This window comes from Microcaecilia unicolor, chromosome 8, assembly GCF_901765095.1.
Source record: "Microcaecilia unicolor chromosome 8, aMicUni1.1, whole genome shotgun sequence".
Lineage (NCBI taxonomy): Eukaryota > Metazoa > Chordata > Amphibia > Gymnophiona > Siphonopidae > Microcaecilia > Microcaecilia unicolor.
Genome location: NC_044038.1, coordinates 177,102,498 through 177,120,120, shown reverse-complemented (window position 1 = coordinate 177,120,120; position 17,623 = coordinate 177,102,498). Strand labels below are relative to the sequence as shown.

The 17,623-nt window shown below is 42.0% G+C and overlaps 1 protein-coding gene across 2 annotated transcripts in view; it reads left to right on the top strand.

The window, feature by feature from the left end:
* The window catches only part of PPP2R2B (protein phosphatase 2 regulatory subunit Bbeta), a 239,102-nt gene that overhangs the window by 170,624 nt on the left and 50,855 nt on the right, over nucleotides 1-17,623 (top strand). For both annotated transcript variants that reach the window (XM_030212897.1, XM_030212896.1), the window contains exons 3-4: nucleotides 2,737-2,902; nucleotides 5,630-5,742. In XM_030212897.1, coding sequence (XP_030068757.1) covers nucleotides 2,737-2,902; nucleotides 5,630-5,742 — 279 coding nt within the window. The remainder of the gene's footprint in view (nucleotides 1-2,736; nucleotides 2,903-5,629; nucleotides 5,743-17,623) is intronic.

Genomic DNA, 17,623 nt, shown 5'->3' with positions numbered 1-17,623 from the left:
GCTCCGGGCTTATGCCTGGTTCTATCTGCGTGGATAGGCATTATTTTATAACTTAGCACCTAACTTTTGGGAATGCCCATGACTTGCCTAGGCTTTCTCATGGCCACACCCCCTTTTTGGGTTGCACACGGGAAAAGTTAGGTACCATGTTATGAAATAGTGTTCAGAGGAGATCCACATTCAACTCCAATTAAGGGCTTAATACCAATTAAGGGCCTCATTGGTGGTTGTTATTGCCCATTAATTGAATTGTGCACAGATCTCATAATCGCGAACAAATTCCAGTGCCCAACTTTCAGTGGCCTATATAGATTGCAGGGGACTGTGAAACACTGCACATACTTTAGGAGGTCTGAGACCGGGCAATTTTCAGAAGGGCAGTTCACACAAGGAAATTGCTATATACCTGTGTAAATTGCTTTGAATATTACCTTTCCAAGTGCAAATGATTAAGGTCCTCAAAATGCTCAGTCAGCTGTGTGAGCATTTGCTTTTTCTGTTTTGAAAACGGTGCCCATGGATTATTCCATTCATCCCTTATTAAGATAATATAGCGATGTCTGCTGAAATGTAGCTGCAGACATGAGCATGCTCATTCATTTCAAGGAGCCATCACTTTCGAGCTGAGACAGATGGTGATTTTTTTTTTTTAATTCACAGCAACATTTATAGTTATTGCAATAATGGATGTATGGAATTTATTTTAAGGCAGTTTTTCAGCATAAATAACATAGGTGTGGTTCTAGACCAGGCTTGCCCAACCTTTTTCGATCAGGGGACATATTTTATGTTTTATATTTTGTAACATTCAGCAATTCCTCTGATGGGATCTCTGCTTCCTTGCCATGACCTGTCTAACCACAAGGTTGAGCCATGCTGTGCCGGAAGTTGAGATTGGTCTGGTGCTGCATAGCTCAATCTCGCAGACCAGTCGCAGCGGGGAAGCAGGACTCCCCTCAGAAGACTTCATGGAGCTTCTGCAGGCCGGGAAAATGAAGTTGGCATGCCAAATTCTGGCTCATGGGCCACAGGTTGGACAAGTATATACTAGACAATCCATATATTATTTTTGGCTACAATTCTCAGGCCCTGAACTTATGCTTTCCCTATCACAGCTCTCTGCTGAGTCTAACAGAGGTTCATGGCTTGTGTTTTTCCATTGTCCGTGATGATTTGTTACATATTCTTGTAATTTGGCAGGCACTTAGTATGCAGACATCCAGCTAAGGACAAAAAAAAAGCTCTTGACTAGTGCATTGCATCTTGGAAGAGATCTACCATTACTGCTAGCCTAATCCCATGCCATCATGGCGTAGTGTGTCACATCAGGTCTTGCAAACTTATTGTAGGCTTTCTGTGCAAATTTCAAAGAAACTGCATGTAACACTAGCCCCAGCAAACTGTTAATTCAAGGTTCTGACTAAGCTCTCGGCAACAGAGTCCGAGCTTGGGCTTACAAAACTAAGTCTATTTATTGGGAGCAGGCTGGGCTTGAGAAAGTTCTAGTACATCAAAGAGTATCCCACCCTGTTCTCTTAGGAACCAGCTCTCAAAAGTAAATCAGTCTGTCACAGCAGGTGAACGTTACTGATCCAACTAAAGAATCCAGGTAACAACTGAATGTTTATCCAACGGGATTGGTATATACAGTTCAAGTCAAATCACATCCAGTTAGTTTCAAGCATAAGTCTGTCCCATCCCAAACCAGTGGCCCTGCCCAATGCCGAGTGAAGTCACACCGACAGTAGGGTTCCTCCACACCCACTCCCTCCCGCCCGGACTGAATCAAAATGTCAGGACATCATTGAGTTAGGTTGTTATTGTCAACATGGGAATTCTTGTATATAGCAGATGTTCATTACTGGAAAGACATAAGAGAAATCTGAGTAGAGTGTATTATGTTTTTCTGCTTAATACTTGGAGTTAATCCCTTTTCTTTCCACCCTAAGGTGAATTATAAATTTGGTTTCAATAGTTATTTCCCAGCATCAGAAGGCTGTACTCAAGGCAATGAAAAGTAGATCACAAGAAGCAGCAGTGGGGTTTGAACCCTGGCCTCCCTAGTTCTGAGCCCAGTGCCCTAAGCAATAGGCCACTCCTCCTCATTGATGATGATTTCAAGGTTATTTGCCCAGCTAAAATGGTCTGACTAAAAATTCCTCTTTGAAAATCTCACTGAGTGTCTATATGGATTCCTGAGCCCTCCTCCTTTTAGTTGCATTAAATGGAGACGTTCCTATGGATGTATTTAGGTCCTCGGTCTTCACTCCCAGTCCTTAGAGGCCACTAGTGGGTCAGGTTTTCAAGGTATCCTTAATGAATATGCATGAGATAGATTTGCATACAATAGAAATAGTAGGCTTACACACCTCCTGAGAACTTGATATGTTGACAACAATCAAGGACTGGGAGTGAAGACCAAGGATTTAGGTCTTGGAAAGAAAACATCGTAGCTAGAAAGTTAATACACACATTGTTATAGCCATACTTGACTATGTGCACATACAGCAGGTTGAAAGTACACACACAAATTTTGCAGCTGCTAATTTTTAAAGGGACACAACATGTAAAATATATGTGGTAAAGCTACCTGTGTCCTATAGGAACTATAATTGCACCCAAATTGCATTGTCGCTCACATTTTCCATATCTTTTTAACAGATCAGTGAAACTATAAAAAGATCAGTTAAGGAAACACTTGATTGCATCTTTTTATTCTGATTCTTCCTCCTCCAGAGCAAAAACCAGCCTCATCGCAGAGGTGAATACAATGTTTACAGTACCTTCCAGAGCCATGAACCAGAATTCGATTACCTGAAGAGCTTAGAGATTGAGGAGAAGATCAATAAAATACGGTGGATCCCACAGCAGAATGCAGCCTACTTTCTTCTCTCCACAAATGGTAATGACTAGAGATGCTTTTGAACGCCATTTAAACCTTATAGAACACTTTCCAGCTTATTTTCGAAAGAGAAAAACGCCCAAATTCCGACCTAAATCGGGAGATGGATGTCTTTCTCTTGTGGGTGCCCAAATCGGTATAATCGAAAGCCGATTTTGGGCGTTTTCAACTGCACTCCATCGCGGGAACGCATAAAGTTGACGGGGGCGTGTTGGAGGCATGGTAAAGGCGGGACTGGGGTGTGGTTATCGACTGAGGAGAGATGGGCGCGCTCGGCTGATAATCGAAAAAATAAAGGCGTTTTTAGCCAGAATTTAGGACACTTTTTCTGGACCCTGTTTTTTCACGGTCCCAAAAAAGTGCCCTAAATGACCAGATGACCAATGGAGGGAATCGGGGATGACCTCCCCTGACTCCCCCAGTGGTCACTAACCCCCTCCCACCAAAATAAACCCGAACTTTAAACACTTTTTTTTCCAGCCTCTATGCCAGCCTCAAATATCATCCCTAGCTCCATGACAGCAGTATGCAGGTCCCCTGAGCAAATTTTGTTTAGTTGGTGCTGCCCGGACCCATGCAGAGAGCAAAAATCGGAAGAAAAAAAAAACATGCAAGTGCAGTTGGGGACGTCCAAATTAAAAAATAGTAAAAGGGACATTTGAACCAGCCACCTTCTGATTCCCAGGCCAGTGCTCTAAGCACTGCACCACATGAATCAGTTGTTTAGATGTCCTTCCCTTTCCATTAAGTCCCTCTGAGTTTCTGTCAGCCAATCACAGCTCCTTTAGCTGACATCATTTTTGATAGTGATGCGAAATTAGGAAAATTGTCCCTAAAAGGGGGAGAGGGGATTTATCTGGTGTAACCATATAGGAAAACTAACTTCAGAGAATGGCAACCCTTTCCGAGCAGTGGTTCCCAATCCTGACCTCAAGGACCCCCAGACAGTCACTGTTCCAGATATCCATTCTGAATTTGCAAACCCAGATACCATCAAGAATGTGTATGAGCTATATTTACATAAAGCAGAGTTAGTATGTAGAAGTATATCTTATTTATTGTGGATATCCTAAGGACGAGTTTGGAAGCCATCCTTTTGGAAGTTAGGAGAAACACCTTTCAACTCAGCACACCATGGATATGTTAGCTACTTCTTATCAAGAGACTATCACCAGCTGAACCCCATGTGGTGGGTAAGCCTTATTTTCAAAAAAATAATTCAGCCACAGATTCCTGGAAGCTGTAGACAACTCCGTCCAGCTAAAAACTAAGGCACATGACAGTATGTCACCTAGGGGCTCTTTTATTAAGGCCTGCGCTAGTGTACGTGTGTTTTTTCAGCATTCCTACAAAAAAGACCTTTCATTTGGGGGGGGGGGGGTGAAAATGGACTTGCAGCAAGATTAAAACCAGAGAGCTTCCATTTTCAGCCTGTGACATTACCCTAGCCATTGACTTAGCAGTAAGGTCTCACGATTAACCGGGTGGTAATCGTCAGCGCATATACTACTACTACTATTTATCATTTCTATAGCGCTACAAGGAATACACAGCACTGTACACCAGACACAAAAAGACAGTCCCTGCTCTAGATAAGACAGGCAAACAGACAGAACAATTAAGGGTAAGGGAAAAAATAGGTGAGGATAAAGGACAGGGCAAGTGAGTATTGTTTAGGAGGCAAAAGCATTGGTAAAGAGGTGGGCTTTAAGTTTGGACTTGAAAACGGCCAGCGCCATGCGGTAGAAAAGTTTCCACCGCATGTTTTGGACGCATGTCAAACATAGAATTACCATCCAGGGCACGTGGTAGCCAGGCAGTAGTTCCAATTTAACATGCGTTGGACGCACGCAGGCATCTACACATCTTAGTAAAAGGGCCCCTGAGTGAACAATCTTTACAGGCCAGTAATTAGTCTCCATCTGTGACTTCCATGATTCTACTGAACACCCTGCTCCTACCTCCATCCTTGCCGTCTCTTTATTCCAAATTTGCCATGACAAAATCCCAGCTCCCCTGCCCTCTTCTAGGACAGGTACAGCAAAATTCTGCATCAGATTGTTGATACATTTCTTTCATTAATACCTTTAGAACCATCCTGTGTGTTATAAGAAGGGATGCACTGATGCCATCCATAGCTGAGCAACTTGCAATTCTATTAAAGATGAGAGATCTGAGTGTGGCTGAATTACCCATTATGATAAATTGCACTGTAATTGCTTCAGTAAAGCGAGGGCATAATTTCCCCTACCCTAACCAGCTTACCTGGCAATAAGAAACCACTTCACTGATCAATCTAATAAAATTCCTAGACTTATTTAAACACACTTGGAGGGGGGAAGATCATTGAAACTGAATAAAGATTAATTACATGCTGTAATGTTCTCTTAATTGAGTTTTTAAATAGTTTTTGATTAACAAGGACATTATCTCACCATTTGGGATGACAGTTGATATGCCAGCAAGAGATCAAAAAATGACTTTTTTAATGCAGCATTTTATTGCAATTTTACTAACAGTGAATGAAAATCATTTGTACCAAATAGATTTGAAAATAAAATGCTATGTACTGGAATTACTTCAGAAATACATGGTGTCATATGAACTAAGGATGCTTCCCATAGGCAGAAATATTACATGCAAGACGTTTCTTATGATCATTTCTTTTGTATCAAAGAGTGTCATTAATATGCTTGGGGTGGGGGTTGATCTCCTTTTCCTGCTTAGATAAAACCGTGAAACTCTGGAAAGTCAGTGAAAGAGACAAGAGACCCGAGGGCTACAATCTGAAAGATGAAGACGGCAGACTGCGAGACCCATGCACAATCACAACCTTGCGGGTAAGCCTGAAACAGAGGAAATAGTCATTCTATTCTTTTTTTTTTTTGTTGTTATTACATTACATTACATTGTCGAGCAGCATCCAATTAGCACATGAAAAGAAAGAAATGATGGAAGCACAGGTAGAATACAAGAAATTAGCACATTGAAAACAACTAATTCCAAAATTATATAGAAGGGGGACTAAAAGATAGACAAGCCGTGAAACCAGGACAATGAAAAGAAAAAGAGAGACAATATCTATCCATACCAATTACTAACCCTACCTTCCCTTCCTCTTCCTTAGAGATCCTCAGTGCTGGAGGGAGTGAGAGGACTGTAGAGCTTACTAGCTGGAGTGAATGGGCAGAATGGATAGACTGCTTGATCAGTGGGAGGGATTTACGGGTAGGCCTGGGCCATGGGAGACTAGCTAGATTCATGTAAAAGTGAATTTAATAGGAACAGAATTTATGATACATCTGTCAAGAAATGAGGTCCCTACTCCCCCTTCCCCGAAATCAAAGTATAAAGCAAATAGAAAATAAATGTTTTGCATGTCCTAGGATTATAACATTTCAGGGAAATGGGGATCTTCACTCCCCATCAATGCCGTATTATAGAGATATGAATCACTGTGTCCTTACTGTTAAAGAATTCATGTTAAGAAAATTGTTTTCTGCTTATGTGCTGTGCTTATGGGTGTATTCTTTCTTGATTAAACCATTGAATTGTTTTTTAAGAGAAGGTTTTTGATCTCAATGCAAATTTTTCAGAGGTTAGATGATTACAGGTTGGCTTTTGTATGATACTGTCTTCTATACATTAAAAAGAATTGTGCGTGCTTTTTATAAATAGAATGCTTTTTCTCTCTATGAAACTGAACTGCATTACCGGTAAGAAGTTTTGAAGTGTACTGTATGTTTTGTGATTCCCCCTTGGTCTGTAGTATTTTACTTTGTATTTGTTTTTATTGGCATAATTGTAAGTGACACATGGAAATACCTGTCTGTAAAGTAGGTTTTAAATCTGTGTGCTCGGTGTCACTTCTTTCCATGCAGTTCATCTGCTGTTCTGTCCTTGTGCACGTCTGAATAGTGATTGATTTGTCTTGAGGTGCTTTCAGTGACAAAGGGAACCTCAATATCTCTCTCTGCTGGTTTAAATGTAGTTAGCCAATGAGGCCAAATAAAGGGTAAAGGGTTATGGATCTGATATTCTGCCTTTCTGTGGACAGCCAAAGGGGTTTCTCTGGTACTTTCTCTGTCTGTAGTGAGTTCACAGTCTAAAGAGCCCTTTTACTAAGCCATGTAGGTGCATACGTGCGTCAATTTTGAACTCCGCGTGGCCCAGGAGGTAATGTCATTTTTTACATGCGTCCACTAAGCGTGCCGGAAATTTTCCGGTGTGCAGCGCTAACTGGGCAGTAATCAGCATTGTACGTGTGTAAACCATTACCGCCCGGTTAACGCGTGAGACTTTACCGCTAGGTCAGTGGCTAGCGGTAAAGCCTCAGACCCAAAATGGACATGTGCCAATTTTTATTTTCCCACACATCCATTTTCAGGTTTAAAAAAAAGGCCTTTTTTGCAGGCACGCTGAAAAATGGACCTGCGAGTGTCCAGTACACGCGTCTACACCAGTCCAGGCCATTTTTCGGTGCACCTTAGTAAAAGGACCCCTAAGTTTTTGTATTTGTAAATATCAGTAACCAAGAGCCCAGGTTAGCACCGCTTCAGTTACAATGCTTATGTTGGTGACCTGGTGGAAACATTTTATCGCCGGGCTGAAAACGGCCAAAATAACAGGCCCTAAGAATAGATTCATCTGATAATAATAAGGCATTAGCATCATGCAGAGCAAACTGAATCCAGAGGCTGTAAACATAGCCAGGGCCAGACCAGGTCATCAGATGCCAAGAAATCTGTCCAGAGAGATGGAGATCAGGATACAGGAAAGCCAAGAATCCAAAGGTTTGAAATCACGGGACAAGTCCAGGAGAATTCATTTAAGGTCATTGGGAGGGAGGGTGGGGTGTAATTATAAAAGGTTTGGAATCACAAGACAAGTCCAGGAAAATTCATTAAAGGTCATGGGGACGGGGTGTAATTATCAAAGGTTTGGAGTCACGGGACAAGTCCAGGGGAATTCATTTAATGTCATGGGGTGGGGGTGTGTGGTGTAATTATAAAAGGTTTGGAATCACAAGACAAGTCCAGGAGAATTCATTTAAGGTCATGGGTGGGGGGGGGGGGGGGGTGGAATTATAAAAGGTTTGGAGTCATGGGACAAGTCCAGGAGAATTCATTTAAGGTCATGGGTGGGGGGTGGAATTATAAAAGGTTTGGAATCACAAGACAAGTCCAGGAGAATTCATTTAAGGTCATGGGTGGGGGGGGGGGGGGGGGGTGGAATTATAAAAGGTTTGGAGTCACAGAACAAGTCCAGGAGAATTCATTTGAGGTCATGGAGGCAGGGGGTGGAATTATCAAAGGTTTGGAATCGAGGGACAAGTCCAGGAGAACTCATTTAAGGTCATGGGGGGGGGGGGTAGAATAATCAATGTGAGCTACTGTTAAAATGTTTTTATTTCTTTACCACAAGTCATGCTATATTATAGGAAATTGGACCTGTGCCAAAATATCATCAGTTAATGGTTAAACAACCTGTCTTAACGGTAACTCACATCCCCCCCCTGTAGTCTTATTCTAGTTGTTTTAGGAAGAGGAAGTTAATTAGTTTTTCCAACCAGGGGCTGACCCTGAATGGCTCTCTGTTTCTTGATTTTCCGATCCTAAGTTATGGAATTCACTAAAGCCAATTCACTTATGCTGTGCAAATAATTGAAAACAGATTTGTATCGAAAGGCATTTGGTGGAATGTTTAGTCCTTAGGGACTGAATATTTAAGTTGACCTTTGGCAGTTAAATGTATGGAAGGCCACTACTTGTCTTTTTATTTTGCGTTGTGTTGTTTATAATGAATTTTTTATGAATTGTGAATGTTTATCTTGTTATCCACTTAGAACTGTGAATTATACGAAATATACAAATTTTAAAATAAATAAATAGTATCATTGGTGCAGTGGAGTGGAGACTTTATATTAATTCAGCTGCAGAGCTCCAGGCCACCCTTGGCACAGCCTTAGCATATTATGGTATCAGCTCTGCATGGCCTACCTCCCTTGAATACAACCCTATCTCATGCATACTAATTGTGTCCTGAGGACTGGCTTCAGAGCACATGTCCTGGAATGAACTTTAAAATCTAGAGAGAAACAGAGAGAGGCCCAAGCCACAAATTCATGCCTGGGACATTAAACCTGACTCTGTGCAATGATTTTGGCTTTTTAAAAATAACCAAAGCAACAGCGAGGGACTTTTGCATACTTGTTTTCTTTTTAGATTTAATGCAAGAAGTTGCTCCTAAAACTAAATAAGCCAGTGTTAGTTGCTGCTGAATATTTGCGGTGGTGGCTGAGCCAAAACCGGCTAACGTGATCTTTCCAAAGGTAGATTTGGCACTGATGCAGCTCAGGTTATGCGGTTAAGGGCTGAATATTGCATGTAAGCATATAAGTTTCAGCGTCCAAACATGCAACCACGTATTCTACTACTACTACTACTACTATTTAGCATTTCTATAGCACTACAAGGCGTACGCAGCGCTGCACAAACATAGAAGAAAGACAGTCCCTGCTCAAAGAGCTTACAATCTAATAGACAAAAAATAAATAAAGTAAGCAAATCAAATCAATTAATGTGAACGGGAAGGAAGAGAGGAGGGTAGGTGGAGGCGAGTGGTTACAAGTGGTTACGAGTCAAAAGCAATGTTAAAGAGGTGGGCTTTCAGTCTAGATTTAAAGGTGGCCAAGGATGGGGCAAGACGTAGGGGCTCAGGAAGTTTATTCCAGGCGTAGGGTGCAGTGAGACAGAAGGCGCGAAGTCTGGAGTTGGCAGTAGTGGAGAAGGGAACAGATAAGAAGGATTTATCCATGGAGCGGAGTGCACGGGAAGGGGTGTAGGGAAGGACGAGTGTGGAGAGATACTGGGGAGCAGCAGAGTGAGTACATTTATAGGTTAGTAGAAGAAGTTTGAACAGGATGCGAAAACGGATAGGGAGGGGGGTAGTATGAGTAAAGCGACCCTGGCGGAAGACGAGACGGGCAGCAGAGTTTTGAACTGACTGGAGAGGGGAGAGGTGACTAAGTGGGAGGCCAGCAAGAAGCAGATTGCAGTAGTCTAAACGAGAGGTGACAAGGGTGTGGATGAGGGTTTTGGTAGAGTGCTCAGAAAGAAAGGGGCGGATTTTACGGATGTTGTAAAGAAAGAAACGACAGGTCTTGGCAATCTGCTGGATATGAGCAGAGAAGGAGAGAGAAGAGTCAAAGATGACCCCAAGGTTTCAAGCTGAGGAGACAGGGAGAATGAGAGAGCCATCAACAGAAATAGAAAACGGGGGGAGCGGGGAGGTGGGTTTGGGGGGGGAAATGAGAAGCTCGGTTTTGGTCATATTTAATTTCAGGTGGCGTTGAGACATCCAGACAGCAATGTCAGACAAGCACGCTGAAACTTTGGTTTGGATGCAAGGTGAGATATCAGGGGTAGAAAGGTAGATTTGGGAGTCATCAGCATAGAGATGGTAGGAAAAGCCATGGGATGAGATTAATGAACCAAGGAAAGAAGTGTAGATAGAAAAGAGGAGGGGACCAAGAACAGAACCCTGAGGTACGCCGACAGGCAGAGGGATAGAAGTAGAAGAGGATCCACCAGAGTGAACACTAAAGGTGCGGAGGGAGAGGTAGGAAGAGAACCAGGAAAGGACAGAGCCCTGGAATCCAAGTGAGGTCAGGGTATCGAGAAGTATGCTGTGATCGACAGTGTCAAAAGCAGCGGAAAGATCAAGAAGAATGAGGATGGAATATTGACCTCTGGATTTAGCCAGTAATAGGTCATTGGAGACTTTAGTAAGCACAGTTTCGGTTGAGTGGAGAGGGCGAAAACCAGATTGTAGTGGGTCAAGAATAGCATGTGAGGAGAGAAAATCAAGGCAGTGGCGGTGAACAGCACGCTCAAGTAATTTGGAGAGAAAAGGAAGGAGGGAGATGGGTCGGTAATTAGAGGGACAAGTAGGGTCGAGTGAAGGCTTCTTAAGGAGAGGTGTGACCACAGCATGTTTAAAGGCAGCAGGGACAGTCGCAGTGAAAAGTGAGAGGTTGAGAATGTGACAGATAAAAGGAATAAGAGCAGGAGAGATGGCATTAAGAAGGTGGGTGGGAATGGGATCAGAGGAACAGGTTGTACATTTTGAGGAAGAAAGAATGGACTTGGGAGAATCCACTGCTTATTTTTAGGTTAGCGAAGGTTCCTGGATGCTCCTCAATATATACATAAGACGCACAAGATAAGTTATTCTGATAATCAAACAGTGGTAGTCTAAATAGATACCTTCCTACTGTTTCATAAGTGTGTGCCCTAAGTACTTTCCATACTAATATATATTTTCACCAAATCTGGATGGAGGGGGTAGTCAATGATTAAAGACTGTTATGGCTGACAGACAAGAGCACTTTGTCATACATACAGCCAAATGATAACATATGAGACATCCCCAAGATTCAATTTGTATAGTACTGGGTGACACTCACTTCTCTACTTTTTATTTTTGCATATGTTTGCTGAGTTTTGAGAACTTAATAAGTAGAACGCCTAATTTTTTTACAGTATTTTTAGGTTAAGCAGCATAAAATGTATTGTACTGTTCTGGGATCTTGTCAGGTACTTGTGACCTGGATTGGCCACTGTTGGAAAGAGGATACTGGGCTTGATGGATCTTCGGTCTGTCCAATTATGGCATCACTTATGTACTTATGTAGGTCACTAACACACCAAGCTAGCTTCTATAAAGGAAAGTATATGCCTTGTGTCTTTATAGAATAGGCTCTTACCAAGGGCCCAGATTACAAAAGTGTACTAGCGTTTGTTAGTGCATGCTAACTGTGTAGGTGCCTACAATATTCTTAGCACACACTAACAATCCCAAGCGCGCCTTTGTAAACAGGGCCCCAAGTGTCTTAGTTCCAACCAGCTAATTGTAGATGCCGCGTCATAGGTAGTGTAATGGGGCAGGCCACAGGAGTCAGGGCCCCACCATTATTTTGCCCAAAACGTCATCAGCAACTAGAGAACTTGGGGTGAGCTAAAGTTTGCTTTGTGTGACTCCTTCCACCAAATGGTTGTTCCACTGCCCCTGCCCCCAGTTATATGATTGCTTCCATAGCGTACAGTAGAATATATCAGTGCACGCTCTTTTGTTGTGATCACCAAAATATTTTGTGCACAGTAAACTGAAACAATACACAATGGCACGGATGCACATTGCGAACACACACAGACACAATGACGTCATAAGCCTTCTTCTACTATCTGAAAAGTGAGTCATCAACCGAGCCACATTCAGTGCCTAGGGCAAGCAGCATGGAACTCACTCTCAGATACCCCCTTGCATATTTTCACTTTAAACAGGACTAGGAGGAGTGGGCAAGGGTGTACCCCAGGCATTGAAACACCCAGTTCCAGTCCTGGAGTGGCCACACGGACAGGTCAGTCTCTAACATATTGGGCCATAGTTCTGGCTCTGGTTGCAGTGCAAAGCCAAGGAGCTTTCTTTTCTATAAATCAGATTTGCCATCAGTCAGGGACTGACATCAGTTTGGAACACTTCCAGGTAGCAGATGTGACGGCAGAGCCTGAGCTATTAGTGGAGGCTCATCTGCCACAGCTTTCAGTTGCCATGGATGGCAGCCGGCAAGAGGAACATCTTCCAGGTAACTGTGCCTTACGGTCTGGTAGACATGAGAAGATATGAAAAATAAGGACAAAAGAAATGGTTGCATGAAGACACAGGGCAGGCTGAAATCATTTATTAATGCAGTAAAACATTACACTATGGGGCCCTTTTACTAAAGCGTGTAGTTCCTCAATTCTGAACATTCAAAAGTCTCTTCCTCTATAGTATCCTATCCCCTACCCCTGGACATCCCTCACCCTAAATCTAAAGTCCCACCAAGGATAGGTGTAATCGCCATCAGAATGGTAGGAGGGGGTCATTTTAGAAAAAGTGCTGGGATTCACATCAATAACTACTAACTGGAATCCCAAGGGAGAGGCATCTAAAAATCACCACACAGAAAGTCAGTCCCAAAAAGCAAGAACAAGTATCAAATGCCTAAAGAAAAATTGCAAAAAATATATATTTTAATGTCTCCTAATAAAGGGCCCAAAAGCGAATTCAGTATAGGCTGTACCTACAGCCGAGCATCAATTTCATCGAGTCAGGCCATAAGTGCGGCTCACTTGAAAGCTCTGTACATCATGAAATGCTCTCTAAATTAAGCCCTACATTTTTTTTTTACTTAGTGTAATAACTCAATAAGGTGAAATCGTGATAAAACAAACACAGTGAAAAAATTTGTTTATCAATAGGCATCCATATACATCCTGGACCCGCTAATCCATAGAGTCAAATCAAAGACCACTGGAAGATATTATAACCCTATGGATTAGTGGGTCCAGGATGTACATAGATGCCTATTGATAAACAAATTATTTTCACTGTGTTTGTTTTATTATGATTTCACCTTATTGAATTATTACACTAAGGGGCTCATTTTCAAAAGAGAAAAACGTCCAAAAAGTGACATAAGTCTGCATTTGGATGTTTATCTCACAAAAACGTCCAAATCAGTATTTTTGAAACCTCTTTTTAGATGTTTCTCTCTGAAGTCCGTCAGAAGTATGTCTAAATCTCAAGGGGGTGTGACAGGGGCGTCTTCAAGGCGGAACTTGAGCATTCCTAAGACTTAGACATTTTTCAACTATAATGGAACAAAACAAAAACGTCCAGGACTAAAACTTAGATGTTTTGAGCTAGACCTGTTTTTATTAAGAATAAGGCACAAAAAGGTGCCCCAAATTACCGGATGACCTCCCCTTACTCCCCCAGTGGTTACTAACCCCCTCCCACCCCCAAAAAGTGTGATTAAGAACATTACTTGCCAGCCTCTATGCCAGCCTCAGTATGCAGGTCCCTGGACTAGTTTAGTAGTAGGTGCAGTGCACTTCAGACAGGTGAACCCAGGCTCCTACCTCCCCCTACCTGTTACACTTGTGGAGGAAACTGTGAGCCCTCCAAAACTCACCAGAAACCCACTGTACCCACATATAGGTGCCCTCTTCACCCGTAAGGGCTATAATAGTGGTGTACAGTTGGGGGTAGTGGGTTTTGGGGGGGGGGGGCTCAGCACACAAGGTAAGGGAGAAATGGTCAGATGTGTACCTGGGAGCAGTTTATGAAGTCCACTGCAGTGCCCTTTAGGGTGCCCCATTGCTGTCTTGGGATGTCAGGGGTACCAGTCTACTAAAAATGCTGGTTCCTCCTACATCCCAATGGCTTGATTTTGTGTTTTGCACTTGGACGTTTTTTATTTCCGAAAATGCCCCCCCCCCCCCCCCCCCCCCCCAAAAACATCCAAATCACAAAACGTCCAAAAAACAAAACGTAGTATTTTCGAAAAAAAAAGATGTTTTTCTTTTTTTGAGAATGACCTTCTTTCCTGTTCAGAATGTGGATGTTTTGTGTAAAATGTCCAAATTCAGATTTAGACGTTCTATCAAAATTCCCCTCTAAGTAAAACAATCATGTGTGGATAAAGGGCGGCACACAGAAGTAGAAGGATTTTTATGTTCCAGTTTGTAGGGCCTTTCACTCCTCCCCCTCCCCAAGCTGTCTCCACGCCATAACAGTCTCTTCCCAATTGTCCTTTTGTCCATGTTGTTGGCATTCCATCTTGGCACTCCCTTATCTAAAGATGAGCATAAATGATCTTTCTTTGTCTTTCCTCTTGGAAAATGCCGCAACTCCATTTGTCTTTCAGTCCCTTGGGCTGTCTCACCTCCCTTCCCTGCTCAGATGCTGTGTTTAACACTTTTGTCAATTGCTTCTCATCCTTCAGTCCAAAAAGGCTTCTTCACAGAACCGAGACAGTCCCAGTCTGCCAAGAGAGATCAAAACCAAGCAACACCTCTCATCTCATAGCCAATCTCATTCACGTCCTCAGCTGTTTAATAGTTCCTCAACCTAGGAATGAAGAAAAGACTCATCTAAAACAAATTTTCATTGTCAGTAACCAGCCCTGAACCATTCTTTGCAGGTGTTAATGATGTGTTTCAAGTCAGTTAATGAGTGAGGACTGTCAAAGTGCAGAAGTGACATTGCAGCACCTCCAACTGCAGGGAACAGTTGAATTTCAGCAATTAAAAATTCATGTAATGCACCTTGAAAAATGGTGCCTACTTGTTTCTCTGTAAGAGAAAACTGAGTTTCCCATTTTAGATTTGGATTTTTTTAGATCTGATCGCTCGTTTTTCCAGGCTCGAGCTGAAGGGGAGTTAGATTCAAGTACATTAGGTGCGTCCTTATCCCAAAGGGTTTATAATCTGTGTTGTACCTTAAGTAATGGAGGGTTATGTGGTTTGCCCAAAGTCGCAGGGAACATCAGTAGGAGACATGGGATTTGAATTGTGTTGTCCCTTTGAAGTATGCAAACAAAAAGGTTAAGGACAGGCATATATTGTAAAGTCCCTGTTTACTGAAGTACACTAGTATTTTTAGTGCATGCTAAACGCTAGAGACTCCCATATATTCCTATAGGCGTCTCTAGCGTTAGCACATGCTAATTTTTAGTGCACACTAAAAATGCTAGCGCCTATAATGTGGCTTAGTAAACAGGGTCCTAAGTATCTTGTACATAGTGATAGCTGCCTATAGTTCTGCCTGCTGAAGATGGGGGAAAATAACATCTAAGCATTCTAATATTTATAGAGTAACAATCTTCAAGCAGGGTACATTGACCTACAATAAGATGTTATACATTTAAAGCCTGCAAATTCAACCTGCAGACAGCAAGGCAATTTATTGTTTCCATAAAGCAGCCACTTGTCTTGTACCAGATTCCACTTCTAAGTCACCCTTCCAGGAAGAGAGTGAGCCAGTCCCTGTGGCCCACCTTCCTGGAATTATGCATTTTTAGTCCCCAGGTTTAGAGAGCAATTCTTAATTATCTTTCAGAAAGCTGATGCCGTCTTCAGCGCTAGGTCCTTTCCACACAGGGAAAACCGCAAGCCTAACTGCTCCATTGATTCTTTCCTCTTAGGCAAGGCAGTGCAGAGCTGACATGAGTCCCTTGCACGGATATGTACATTTTCAATTAACAAAAATAAATTAGGTCACAGGAGGTCAGCTGGCATGGTCATCAATCTAATGTTGCAGAATAGGCATGTGCGTTAGCCTTTCCTGAACTCCAGGAAAAAAAATCAAGATGTTCTGATATGAGGTTAACGCTTTGCTGGTGATTGACTTGTGTAGTGGTTCATGGAAGCCGACAGTTTGCCATTACACAAAGGAAAGATGAGTTGAAGATTAGTTCCGGAGGTGGGACAGCTTAGAGGCAAACGTCAAAAAATCGAGAAACATATACATCATCCCTTAAAGATGTTCATATTTCAACAAGCTTACCAGCTGGCTTAAATATTGTCTGGTATGGTGCACAGTATCAGTAGTATCAGTCCTTGTATTGGCAGCTCCGGTCATGTGTTTTTTTTTTAAGTTTTACTGTTTTAATGTGTCATAATTTAATTTAGTTTTGTTTAGTATAGGTCATTTGATATTGGAATTATGTATGTTGGATTATTCTCTGCCTAGAATGATGGAGACAGTGCAGAATAAAAATCTTGTGAAATAAATAAATCCTCTTAATTTTGCAGTGGTTGGAAAAAAAATACTGTCATGTAGAACCTTATTAAAAAGTCTTCAGTTCCAGCTTTAAACTGGATTGCCTCCATTATTAAGGCAGAGAAAAATGGAAGCCAGGGCCCAAGCTACAGACAGATTAATGAGCATTTTTCCAGTTTCAAGAGAAGATATGGTCTGAACGTCTTAGCTGTTCCTGTACCAAAGTCTGAAGGCATGAGCAAATGGAAACAGCTCAAGCAGCTGATCTGTACCTAGTTATTCAAAACATGGCCGTGCTGGGATGTCAGTGACTGATACTTGTTGGCTCTTACAGATGTACCTGATAAGTGGATTTTTTTATTATGTAGATGTTGTTATTAATATATGTTGATTTCTACCTTACACCAGATAAGGGTATTTATGCATATAGGGATGAATTCTATAAATCACGACTAAAAAATTGGCGCCAAAAAAAATGTTTAAGTGCTATTCTATAAGCCACGCCTAACATTAGGCATGGTTTATAGAATAGCGCTTAAGTCCCAGGGGTCGCGGGTAAATTTAAGCATGTCCATTTGCAACAACGAGAACATGGTGCAAATGTCCTCGCCTAAGTTTATGTGCGGAATCCCCTAATTCTAGAATTGCCCATCTAGCCCAAACTCACGCCCACGATCCACCCAAAACCACCCATGATCCTCCCATTTCCATGCTCCCTTTTCCAAGACGTGCATAAACTTACGTTCTTACATCTTAATTGATTCCAATTAGTGCCAATAATTGCTTGTTAAAAAGCCAATTATTGGCACTAACTGTTGCGTTATTCAATTAACAAGCAATAATGAGCACTAATTGGCAATAATTACAATTTATACATGGAAATTGTTAAGCGTATTTTGTAAAGAACAGTGCTTAAATTGCAAACCATAACATATTAATAAGATTACTAGATAAGTTCGGAATCGGTGGAAACATACTTAACTGGATCAAAGGTTTCCTAACCACAAGAACATAACAAGTAAAATTAAACTCAATCATATCATCACCGTGGAAAGCAGACTGCAGAGTACCACAAGGATCTCCACTATCACCGATCCTCTTCAATCTAAT